Below are 12,988 nucleotides of genomic sequence, written 5' to 3'. Positions count from 1 at the left end.
ATTAAATTCTCACAAGTTACGAGTGTCCAAATTTACGTTACGTTAATATAATCTCTATGTCGAGTGAGAGAGAGAGAGAGAGAGAGAGAGAGAGAGAGAGAGAGAGAGATCTGACTGCCTCGAGGTCTTAAGATAGAATGTAATGAAATTTTTTCCTTTTACGGAAACGACAGAGCAGATATGATACAAAACGTTCTTGTCACGAATGCTTCCAGTAAGTTGGAAATCTGACGCAATCTTCATAAAGAAATGAGTAACATGCACGTGGCTTTGATCTAAGACATACGCGTACGAGTCCAGTCTGTTAAAAAAAAAGAAAGACGTACCCGATCGAAACGGAGTCTAAGCGATAATTAAGATTGACATGTTTTGATAACAACGCAAGACTCCAGCTCGCTCGCTATCACACGTGTTGACAGATTAGGAAAGCAAACGGAGATCTCTCTCTTTTTACGTTATATATATATATATTCTTTTACAACATGCAATGCGAAATCTGAACACACATTTTAAAACATCCTATTCTAAGCTATCTAGGAATCTGAAAAAATGTTGCCTAATCTTACATGACATTTCAAAGAGGGGAAACATGCATTTTGAAAGTAGCAATATATATATATATATATATATATATATATATATATATATATATATATATATATATATATATATATATATATATATATATATATATATATATATATATATAGATATATGTGTATCTATGTATGTATGTATCTATAATATAAAGTACCAAAGACTAGTCATATTTTAGACATGCTGTCTACGAACAAGGAATGGCAAAGTACACGGATGAATCAAAAGTACTAAAGCAAAACTGCACATACCTGAAATGGACTATTGAGACCCACCACTCATGGCAGTAGTGACAGCCCTTACGAAAGCATACCACGCATGGGCAAGTGTGTGCGTGTGTGTGTAATATACGTGATGTTGCAACATTGCCAAGAAAGAGAGAGAGAGAGAGAGAAAATGGCGACAGTTATTAATGATGATGTTTTTCAGGATTACAAACAGTGGCCGGGTAGTTTTTCTTTTTATTTTTTCGACATCGCGTATTCAGGAACCCTTTTCTCCTTAAAGGAAATAGTGGTGGCCACAGCTATGAGTGAAAATAGATCAACTTGAAATGATGGTCTGAACAGACCACCACGGTACCGAAGAAGATAGGGCGGCTATTTACCGCTATCTATGCTATGGTGCCTCCACTTGTATGCATTTGAATTGATATTTATACTTGTCAATCGAAATGTGCATGGTATGATAGGGTGAACGGCAGTTTTCTAAACATGTGTGTGTGTGTGTTTGTGTCCATAAATTGTGTAGACAGCACGCCTGGTGGAATAGTTCCGCCTATTTGAGCATACCGCGACATGGCGTCACGCATAACAGATGAGATGCACATAAATGGCTGCGCCCATGGTGCAATAGAAAATTTTGTGTAAAAAATAAGAAAACTCCCCTCCCCAAAAAAATTTTCACTGGGGTACTTAAATGGAATAATACCACATAATGAACATCTGAAATGCAACCAGAAGTTCCCCTTTAAGGTCCGGACCGTGGGGAAATTGTCCATTTGACTTAGAACCGCAGGAGAAAATGTCACTCCTCTTATCAATTTATCTATTCCGTTGAAATAACAATAAACTCCGTGATGACTCAACTGCAACACGGGAAAAATAAATCATAGCTAGTACCGAAATATGCCCAAAAAGGGAAATTGGACATAAGACTATGCAAATCTTAAACAAGAATACTACATAGGGATTTACCTACAAAATTGACAAATAATAATAATAATAATAATAATAATAATAATAATAATAATAATAATAATAATAATAATAATAATAATAATAATAATAATAATAATAATAGTAATAATAATAATAATAATTGGAGGACTGTGATAGAGCAAAAAAAAAAAATAATAATAATAATATTCTTAATACCGAGTTCTATTCATTAGATAAATGAAGAAACAAACCAAATCGTCAGACTTGATTATAATTCACTTATATCACCAATTTTAACATCAAAGTTAAATGAGGATCAAAATTGGGATATGAGTATATATTCGCTCATTTGCCAGAAGAGTGTCTTAACTCGAAAATTGTTATATTTCGGGAAAAGCAATCTGAAGTTGAAAGTCTCTATACTCTGTCCATTTATATTTAGATAATTCTTTTACTGAGCTGTTTTAATGACAAATACAAATAAGAATTTTTTACCACAATATGGAATAAAGAAGAGGCTATCTGCTGGTATCAATAGCTCCAAGCACATTTTTTGAGTTGTCACTCTTCTGGCAAATGAGCGATGGTCCGACTGACAGTTCTACTTTTTACACGTGGACGTTCACCCTTCTAACAGTTGTGGGGGTGAACTGACAGGTATTACTGTCCCTTTTATCCAGGTATTGCTGTGGTAACTATCCCTTTGATCCAGGTATTATTGTAGTGACTGTCCCGTTTATCCAGTGTTCTGTGGTGACACTCCCTTTCATCCAGGTATTGCTGTGCTGTCAGTCACCTTTAACCAGGTATTAATGTGGTGACTGTCCAGGTATTACTATGCTGTCCCTTTTGTCCAGGTATTACTGTGGTGACAGTCCTTTTGTCTAGGTATTACTGTGAAGACTGTCCCTTTTATCCAGGTATTATTGTGAAGACCGTCCCTTGTATCCAAGTATTACTGTGAAGACTGTCTCTTTTATCAAGGTATTACTGTGCTACAATTAACAAGGAAATTTGCTTTTGAACGAATTGAAATAACACGCCTTATATCTAGCACGTCGGGCTTGGCCAAATACTTTTTTTTTCCTGTATAATAAAAACCCCCACTCCCCCTTTTATATGGAAAGCTGGGTATTTGGGTGGGTGAAAAATCATTGACTTACTTCACCTATCAGGGGATCCTAACTTAGGATGCCAGGAGGATTCGCTCTCATGAGCGTCCCCCCAACCTACTCTAATTTATGGAAATGTGAATTAAAATAACAGGGTTGCAACCCAATGTAACTAAGTCAAAGGCACAGAAGGCCTTAAATAGCCAGACTTTTTTTACCGCCTCCTGGACTGCAACTTAACCTAACTTTGGGAACTTAACATTAAAAATTATCGGTTGGGAATCTACCCTTACCTAACCTGAACTAAACCTTAGGTATCAAGTCATAGCCTGGTAGACCACTAACACAAGCCTAAGTTACCAGGTCCTTACTTAACTAGTGCACGCTGCACTTTAATACCCTTCATTAAAGTATCATGGACCATTTAAAACATATCCTTGTATCACTTCCCCACCCCCCAACCCAAAAAAGTTTACCCTTTTCAGAATCAGAACCTAAAGATACTACAGGTTGCCATGGCAATGTTAGAATACCTCCTTGTATGCCTATTTCGCTCTTGAATTTTCACTCGCCTAAAATACCTATACCAAATTACCAATATCCGCTGTATTCCGCAACAATTTTGGGATATAGCCTATAGAGTTTCAGTTGCCTTACGCTGATCATTTGTTCAGGAAACGAATAGGAGGTAAAACTGCATAGAAAAACGTCAACTGCCATAGTCTAGCTCGCTGCGGAATATTTATATAGACCTACCAATACCTTTTCATTCACAAGGCAACTGATGTCCAGTAAAATATAAATTAATTGATTTCTACCATACACGTATCCTTCAGTTGTAAAATTGCTGCAGGAACTTAAGCGAAATTACTTGGTCTTGAAGACACTCAACAAGCCATCTTGTAAATGAAATCCCATCAGTTTACATTCTCAGATCAATCTGCTGATATTATATAATAGAAAGTTATCTTCACCTCTTTCATACGCTATTAAATAAAATTACTGACGTTAATAGTTGTAGAACAGGAGTCTCTTTATAATGAAAGTTTGCTTCGTCACCGACGTCGGGCGGACGACACACAAAACGGCAGAAACCGCAAGACTTCTTTTGAAATGCTATAGATGTAAACACACATACAAGTGAAGCTTCTATATTATTATGTGATGAAAAATCATTTACGGTAAAATATAAAAAGATAGATTACTTTCTGATAGTGTTATTAAAATTAATTTGCGCTGGACTCGTCATTCAGAAATCCCATGTATACTGTAAAGAAGTGTAGCAGGGTGTTTTGCCTCGGCCACCGATCGAGTGTGTAACACACACACACACACACACACACACACACACACACGTTTTCATGTTAAGACAAAATGAGAAGTCAGTGATTAATAAAATAGGAGATAAATGACAACTTTTTGAACATTCCGTGAATTATCAGGAAATGCCTATTTCAACTTAATATCGAATAATAGTTGTTTTCTATGTTCTCCCCAAGATCTCCCCAAGGGTGACATTTCAGAATTTCCTTGTTAAACAATTCCAACGCTACCTTTGATGTCTAAAACTGAAAAAAAATATAGCATACATACTGCATATAGCTGCTGTTACAACCCTGATATAGAGATACATTACTATTTTTCTACTTTGTAATGCTGGCGGGACCCGGTCATAAAGAGGTCAGCATGTAAACAAGATCCGAAAAAAGGGCAGCCAGGATCAGGAGAGTAACGCTATGCATAAGTCATAAGTTATACCACCTGTAACGGAGTGAAGGAACAATAAAGCTGTGATACTTTACACGAAGTGTGTATTTAATCCACCTTGAAACCGCGAAAGTATTAATTAAGTTATGACAATTGTCTTCTTAGGCTTGTACAGCAGCTTCAGGTTAGTTTTCACAAGAGCGCCGCCAACGACGAAACCCCACTTGAAGAAGACTCATCAAGTTATAATCCAAGAAGAGGAATCCAATGATGAAGAGTCACTTGATTTGAGATGTATAGTAAACAAGAGTTCTGTTCAACCTTATGTTGTTAGTTGTAATTGAATCATAAGCCATTTTTATTTGAAATTGACACCGGTTCAGCTATTTCTACATTAAAGTATGATGATTTCAAGAAGTTAAATTGGACATTACTGAACTGTAGAACTAAATTGCAGGGTTATAACCAAGTGCCAATCAAAGTATTTAGGAAGGTCAAAGTTTCAAATTTTCAATACAAACAGCAAAATTATTCAGACGTTTAATTCATAATTGCTGGGTCAGACTCCCCAAATAACTTGATTGGTAGGAATTTAATAGATAAGTGCAATATAATTAATGTCCATCAGTTAAATATAACAGATTTTGTGGAAAACTATAATGTAGATAGTCTGAAACCTATTAAGAACTTTCAAGCCCGATTGTATCCTAAAGTTGGTCATGTTCCTGTTTTTCAGAAGGTCCGCACGGTGCCACTGACGTTACGCAGTGAGGTTGAGAGTGGGCTGCAAGAGCTTGAAAAAATAAGATTATAGAAAGAGTAGAATTCTCAGATTATGCCTCGCCAATTGTTACTGTCAGGAAGCAGAATGGATCCCTTAGGGTTTGTGGGGATTTTCGTAAAATAAATGAAATTCTTCATGAATCTAAATTCCCATTACCTAATATGTGAGAATTAATTTCCAATGTGTCTGGATATAAGTATTATAGCAGACTTGATCTCAAGAATGCTTATTTGCAAATGGAAGTTGCTCCAGAAAACCGTAAATATTTGGTACTTAACACACATTTGGGTCTATATAGATATTTACGGTTACCATTTGGTATCCATTCTGCTCCTGCAATATTTCAGAAGTTCATTTCCCACTAGTTAGCTTCTTATGATTTTGCTTATCCATATCTGGATGATATTGTTATAGGTGGAGACTCACCAGCTGAACATGATAAACGTGCAACTAGCAGAGAGAAGAGCCCCATTAACTGTCCTTGTTTTCGGTCTGTTTCTTTGTTTAGTTTTAAAGAGGCTAACTTTACTGAACACTCGTTCGCATTCAGCATTAGAGTGCGGCAAGCAAAGAGCAGTTACAGCAAAATTGGCTAGTTCTGAAAAGCTAGACTCTTTTTGGGACACTTCTCCCCAGAACTTATCAGGTGATTCATCAAAGAGATGTTTAAGTTCATGTTGCAATTTGGGAAACATTCACCATTGATCATCCAGCTTTTGAAGTAGTGAGTGGTCATCTGGGGGTACAATCAGGGGCAGCTCAGATGCAATAGGGGAGGGGATTCTTCTCTGAATTCTGACGAGAGGGCATTTTTTGGACAGAGACAGTTTAACTTTGACAGGACACCATCATTGAAATTATACCTCTTCTTTATTTCTGTGCATGCCACTACAAGGAAACTTCTACACCTCTGAAAAAACTCCTGCTGTTGAGCTTTCTTTTCCTGTATGGAGGGTTTTTTTTATCCCTGCATAACTTTAACTCCTAGGTACATACATTTGGCTGTCACTAAGATGCCTGTCATGTCTTTCAGGATTTACAGTATTTACATCAGTTTTCATTACATAGGTCCTGTCCATAAATGAGAGAAGAAGGTCTCTGAATGCATGGACACTTTATCATGGAGAACTGTTATCACTGCTTTATCTAACTGGAAAAATTTGTTGAACTCAGTAAACTTTGGAAGAACCCAGTCAAGGAACATGAATTATAACTTCATGAAAGGATCATGAAGGGAGTTGATAATCAACTCTGTTGCTGATAGTTTCTCAGCGAGCCACTTTTCCGAGAAAAATAGTTTCAGTGCCTCCCACTGTTCCAATAGCTTTGAACCACGTTACAATTGGAGACAAGCGGCGGCAAGCCATGTACGGACTCTGAAATAGTTTTTTTTTTTTTTTTAATTTATTTATTTATTTATTTATTTTTAGAAATTAGCCTGTTTCATGGAGGAGTTCACCGACCACTTATATTTGTAATTATATATTTATCAACACCTTAGAATTATCGTACAAACCGTACGATTATGGAAAATGCTATCGTACATCGTACCAAGGCCGTTTTTATCGTACATGTACGACAATTATCGTACGTGTGGCAACACTGCTCCTGCCTCTCCTCTTCAGCAAGCGTAGGATGGGAAAAATGTCGTACAACAAATATGATTACCTATGGAAAATTTATGTAAAACGCAACGGAACGAAAGGATATCAAAACATCGTATTTTTCGTGATATTTTCATTGCAGATGCTTTAACAAAAAATCATATTTGACCCACTTACAGGTTAGCTAGAGCACTAGTATTTTACGTCTGGCTGTGGCACACATCAATGTTACCAGAAATAAGTAAAACTCAGGCCTCCAAACTGAGGCGGTCCCCTTAAGTGACATTGGTCATGAAAATTTCCCGTTCGTAATATCGTCCTCTTGTCGTAAATCGTGGTCTAAAGTGTTTTTTGGCGTAACTACAAGGATATCAGATCGTTATCTGTTGAGGCAAACGTTAAAAATGAGGTTCTAGGTATAATTATGAGAAGCGATTATGATAAGACGTGTGAAAAGTCGTCTATGGTTAAAGAAACAGAAGTTAAAGGAGCTCATGACGAGTTTGCAGTTTTCATGGAATGAGTCAGTGAGTCTCAAAGGAAGAATAGCGTGTATAGCTACTTCCAAAGAAGGAATGACAATAATACGAAAAGGAAGTCCAACTGAAGAACACAAGAGACGATCATGTACAGTAAACAAGTAGTTGTATACTACAGTGAGAGTAGAAAAAAAAATTGGTAATGAAAATTAGGGGTGAATTTGGGGTAGTGGTAATAGGCGAAAACAGAGTTTTTACAGTTAGTAGTAAAGGAGCAGAGATTTCTAAATAAAACTACAAATGAGGACTATTTATTGAGTTTACATAATGATCAACTAAACTGCTGAAAAACCCGATCAGTACCGTTCGATCAAATGAATCCTGCTGCTAACACGGAGGCCGAAATTTGTCTTCCTTGCAATAAATTAAAAACAAAAAGAAAAAACTGGAATAAAGAGCTCTCTTCATCACTTGGCACACTTTGTCGCCAAAGTCAATCTTTTTACAAAAGGAAGTCTCTTTTCCAACCTTTTATCTTTTGAATTCCTGAAAATCAAGTTGGGGTTTTGTGCCATCAGTAACCTATTTAATGCTAAATGTTGCATTTGTATTTAACCTCAGAAAATTTCGTGCAATTAAGTTTAGATACTGGCTCTTTGGTTCATTGTAAATTGTCCACCTCTTTGGATTCCCGCTTTTTCTTAATCATTTGAATGAGACGGCCAAACGTTATGAAAAAAAATTAATATGATACACATTAAAAGTACAAAATCAAAGTGTTCAATGACGGACAAAAACTTAGATCAGTTGATTAGAAGACTGGTTGCAAAATCAGAAATGGTGTTACCTAAAAAGTGGTTGAAATACTTAGGAAACTTTCTATAAAATTATGTTAAGAATATTTTCAAATTAAAAACACGATTAGTGCCGATCAATAAACTCAAATGCAAATAGAGTCATATACAATAAAGAAGTTCTGTTCAAGATGGTCATGGTCGGATCTTTTGAAAGTCAGAGAGAGAGAGAGAGAGAGAGAGAGAGAGAGAGAGAGAGAGAGAGAGAGAGAGAGAGAGAGAGAGAGAGAGAGAGAGAGAGAGAGAGAGAGAGTACAACTGAACAAAGAAAAGTGGAAAATATGACTCCACAAAAACGTGTAGACGATTGAAGAAAAGAGAGAGAGAAAAAAAATCTCCTGTTTTGCAACACGAAGGCCAAACGGAAAGCAATTAATGTGAACATGTATTTTTCTTGTGAATCTTCCATATAAAGAAGGTAATTATTCTCTTCTGAGATCTTTTTTTCTAAAGGCTGTTGCTTGTTATAACCATCTCTGGCAAGTACTGTATATGTATAGTGGTAAGGTTTATTACTGAAATTACGTTAGTTCGCTTCATAAAAATTAACCCAAAGAACCATCTAATGAAAATAAACCTTCTAACTATATTTAAGGTGTGATTAAATCTTGACATTAATAAGTATGGTGTATTTTCAGACACGCCCACATTAGCGATGTACGACCCCCAGACGATCTCCATGACGGCTCGATTTCATGTCGTGAAATGGCTCGTACGAAAGTGCTCTTTCGTTATCAAATTGCTTTCGAGCATTCATTTGCCTGCTGTCCCAGTCTGTACCTCGACCTCACCACTGGTTAATTGGGCGATTATAATCATCCATTTGCTAGCAAAATCACCGTACATTACGGACTCGTCGTATCATGTGCTTACTCGAGCTGCAAACGCGGTCGGGACGTAACCTATATAAGGCCCGGCGCAGGGATACGCAGCACAGTCGCTTCTAAGGGCTGAAGTCATAAACATCATGGCCGCGAAGCTGTTGGTGAGTGAATCCTTTAGCCATGTGGAAAAAAAAGACATATTCCTCTTGATTTTGAGAGCCTATTTATTATTCATTGCTATGTAACCGTTAATGTCACTGGCATTTAACGATCGTTTAAACTGGTTAACTGGGATAATATGACTGTTTAAGAATTTCATTTTAAGAGAGATCCATAAATATTGAATCCGCAATGCAGTGAAAAGATGAAAATTTATATAGCAACAACTTATTCAGATTTTAAATCAACCGCTCAAGAATTAATAATAATAATAATAATAATAATAATAACAACAACAACAACAACAACAACAACAACAACAACAATAATAATAATAATAATAATAATAATAATAATAATAATAATAATAATAATAATAATAATAATAATAATAATAATAATAATAATAATAATAATAATAATAATGATAATAATGCACTGTATTCGAATCAACGTTTCATCAAACAAGTTAATTCTCCTATGGAAGTTCCCCATAGATTAATTTACCATTTCATGGCGTAATAACAACATAAGAAAACTCCTGCTTCATTGTCAAGGGGAACAAGAAGTGATCTTGTTTTATTTTCCTTATCTTCTTAATACGTACTTGCGTGCCATAAAACGTAGGGTTTTCGTATCGAGTTACTGCGTAAATCATCTTCCAACCAAAAAGATAATCGTGAGCGAGGTTTTTATTGCATTTGTAATTCATTCAGCCTCTTAGTAACGTCGCAAATTCAGTGTGTCATGAAAGGGGCTTACGTTAATTACAGGTTGTGTGTGTTGCAGGTTTTTTCCCATTGTGTCGTGTTTCCGATCGTGTAACTTGAGTAAGTAACCACAACTTGCTATTAATCTCTAAGCTCTGAACAAACTGCATTTAAATATTGCTTTTTTTTTTTTTTTTTTTTTTGCATGCCTGATTTGTGATTTATAGTGTCCGTACTCTCATTATTGTTTAAATTCATTAGTGTTCCTTTGGGATTTTGCAATCTCGAGATCATGCTGAGGAATATAATGATTGAAATGGAAACCAGAGAATTAAGAACAAACACAAAATTACTGTTTGCTTCACCATTTTCAGGTAAAATGTTCGGCGCATTCTTCCTTTGAAGGTCATTATGCATGCAATTTTAATCATTGTCCGTTCGATATAATAAAAGTCGCAATCATGAACTACAAGAATTGGTGGCATCTGAACGAAGATTGTTTCGAATATGAAAATATTATCAATACATTTTTGCTCTGAGATACATATGACGACATTTTATGAAAGCCATCTTAAAGCTTATGAAATGAAACACCTCTTAGAATCCAAAAGTAAAGTAATTGAGTTCAAAAGTAAATGTTACAATTCCTCATTCTTTCGATACTTTCTTGGACCAATTTCATAACCGGAGACCATCTGCTCTTTCCCCCAGGTTATCTTCCTGGCGGCGTTAACTGTCGCAAGAGGAGAGAAGACCTCGAAGGTTCATATCCACCACCACGACACAGGGGCCGTCGATTACGGCACCCACCACCAAGCACCTGTTTATGGACACCATGGCTACCACCAGCACTTTCCCGTTTACGGACATCCAGTTCCCGCTTACGGCCACCACGAGCATGCTTACGGACATAAACACGAGCCAGAAATCCCAGCGTGTGCGGAGAACACCACCAAACCCTGGTGTCTGGAAGACTCCGAGTATCCACTTCATGAACTGCAACACGCCATTCAGTACAACGCCCACCACGTCCTTTCATTATACGCCGACGTTGCCGAGCTCAACACGGCTCTGTCCGTCGCGAGACCGAAGACTTTAGAGGAGGAGACTTACCTGTGTCCCTCCGAGACCGCTTACGTCCAGCCTCTGAGAGCCATCAATACGGACGGGAAATGGAGGGTCATCGTCAACAACGTTGATATCCACTACGAAACCCTGACTCAGACGACTCGCATCGAAGAGTGCTTGACCGCTGGAGAGGCCTGCCCCCTGGTGCCGGTCTGTTATGAATCCAAATGCCTGCAGAAGTCCATCGTGCACAGGTTCCTCGTCTATGATTCTTACGATTACTACTTCCCCTTCGCTATTGAGACCTTCAAGCTACCAGCCAGTTGCGCATGCCTTCTGGGCGCTTATACTATCGACCACTAAGCGCAAAAGTTCTTCAGTGGTTAGCCAAAGATGTCAAGACTGATCACTCTAGATAGTGTTTCGATTTAAAATTCAAATATCCAATTATCATAAGTAACTATGGGAAATTAATGAGATATATTGTTAATTAGTTTCCTCATGGTCTATACTGAAAAGGTGTCCCTGTGATAAACTTATCCTGCAGCATAGGAAAGCGGTACGTAAAGGAAGCAGTTTTCTAGTCATTTTAAGTTAAGTTTAATACTAGTATTTATCCTTAATATTCCTCTAAGTCGAATACAAGTGACTTCAGCTCTTGCTTGTTGAAATAAAGCTTTACGATTTTTATGATGCCATTTTGTTAATCCTAAGAATATTTCCTGTTTAAATACTAGTGCCTTCAGGTTGTCAACACTTCTCGGATGACACCAACAAAGAATTGCAGAACCTTGTTATTTTTATGCTCAGAATTTTCCTCTTGTAGTAATGGGACCAGTGATTAAGAATTGACTGTATATAAGTAATAACTCCTTGATATTGATAAAGCTGAGTGCATCATATCCACAGCAAAATAGATTGGGTATTGACTGACGTAACCAAGACCCCTGCTTAAAAGAAATTATAAATAAATTAAGTAACAAAATAATAATGATAGCTTTACAACTTGCAGTGATAAAAGATGAAAAGGTTTTAAACGCTAATCAGAAACCGATAAACACATGAATAGAATGGAAAGAGTAAAGCGAATAAAGTGTGGAGTAGCCGAAGCTTTCTTTCGATTTGCTAATTAGATGGTAATGCTTGAGATAAAAGACATAAATTGGTTAATGAATCTGATATTGTGGGCAAATTAGGAACATGAAAATTAGTCATTGCTAACTGTAAGGTGTTGACAATGTTTGGAGGTAGTGTTTATGGAAAAATAAACTGGTTGATTAGGAAGACAGAAGAGTTTGAAAGAGAGTATGAGCGTCCATGAAACAGGAGTGGGAATATCTGAAGGAATTACTGAACAAGCTCCTTTTTTGTGGATATAAATATGAAAGAAATACTGATAAATGCTGACAAGCGACGATAAGGTAAAACGATCACTATGGGTGAAAGTGTGGATAAGAGACTTTTGAGGTTGTTTAATTAGCGAAAAAACGGAGAACTTACGTAGGTGGAAAATTTATGTACGCATTATTCTGAAGTCTACAGAAGAGAGACAGAAGTGGAGCTGGGAAAGTGTTAGCCAGAGAGTATGATAGAGGTGGTGGAAATGAAGGGCCTTAGCATCTAACGAGTGCCTGAAAGCATGTGAAATAAGTGCTGCGATAATTATGGAGAGGTAGAGCACCGCTGAAGAGCATTCTGTGTTGGCAAAAGATGTTGTAGATGAATGGACGTAGTAGCGACAGCTTATTAGCCACCAATATTGGTGGAAAGTTTGTTAATTAATACGTAAATATATAGGTAGGCATGTATGATAATAAATGTAATAAATGTAGTAATGCTAATTCTCATCTATTTCATCGGAATAGAACTTAAAACGCATCGAAGAAGCCATTCTTATTTGGTAAAGAGTAATTTATAGCTTGTAATTTTG

At 36.8% G+C, this 12,988-nt stretch overlaps 1 protein-coding gene across 1 annotated transcript; it reads left to right on the top strand.

The window, feature by feature from the left end:
- The first annotated feature begins 9,246 nt into the window (after positions 1 to 9,246).
- LOC135220146 (protein spaetzle-like) lies at positions 9,247 to 11,748 on the top strand. The gene is made up of 2 exons (XM_064257438.1): positions 9,247 to 9,282; positions 10,702 to 11,748. The coding sequence occupies exons 1-2, from the start codon at positions 9,265 to 9,267 to the stop codon at positions 11,419 to 11,421; spliced, it is 738 nt and encodes a 245-aa protein (XP_064113508.1). The 5' UTR covers positions 9,247 to 9,264; the 3' UTR covers positions 11,422 to 11,748.
- The last annotated feature ends 1,240 nt before the right edge of the window (positions 11,749 to 12,988 follow it).

This window comes from Macrobrachium nipponense, chromosome 1, assembly GCF_015104395.2.
Source record: "Macrobrachium nipponense isolate FS-2020 chromosome 1, ASM1510439v2, whole genome shotgun sequence".
In the NCBI taxonomy this organism is placed as follows: Eukaryota; Metazoa; Arthropoda; class Malacostraca; order Decapoda; family Palaemonidae; genus Macrobrachium; species Macrobrachium nipponense.
The sequence above is the reverse complement of the archived record's forward strand: the minus strand, read 5'-3'. Positions and strand labels throughout refer to the sequence as shown.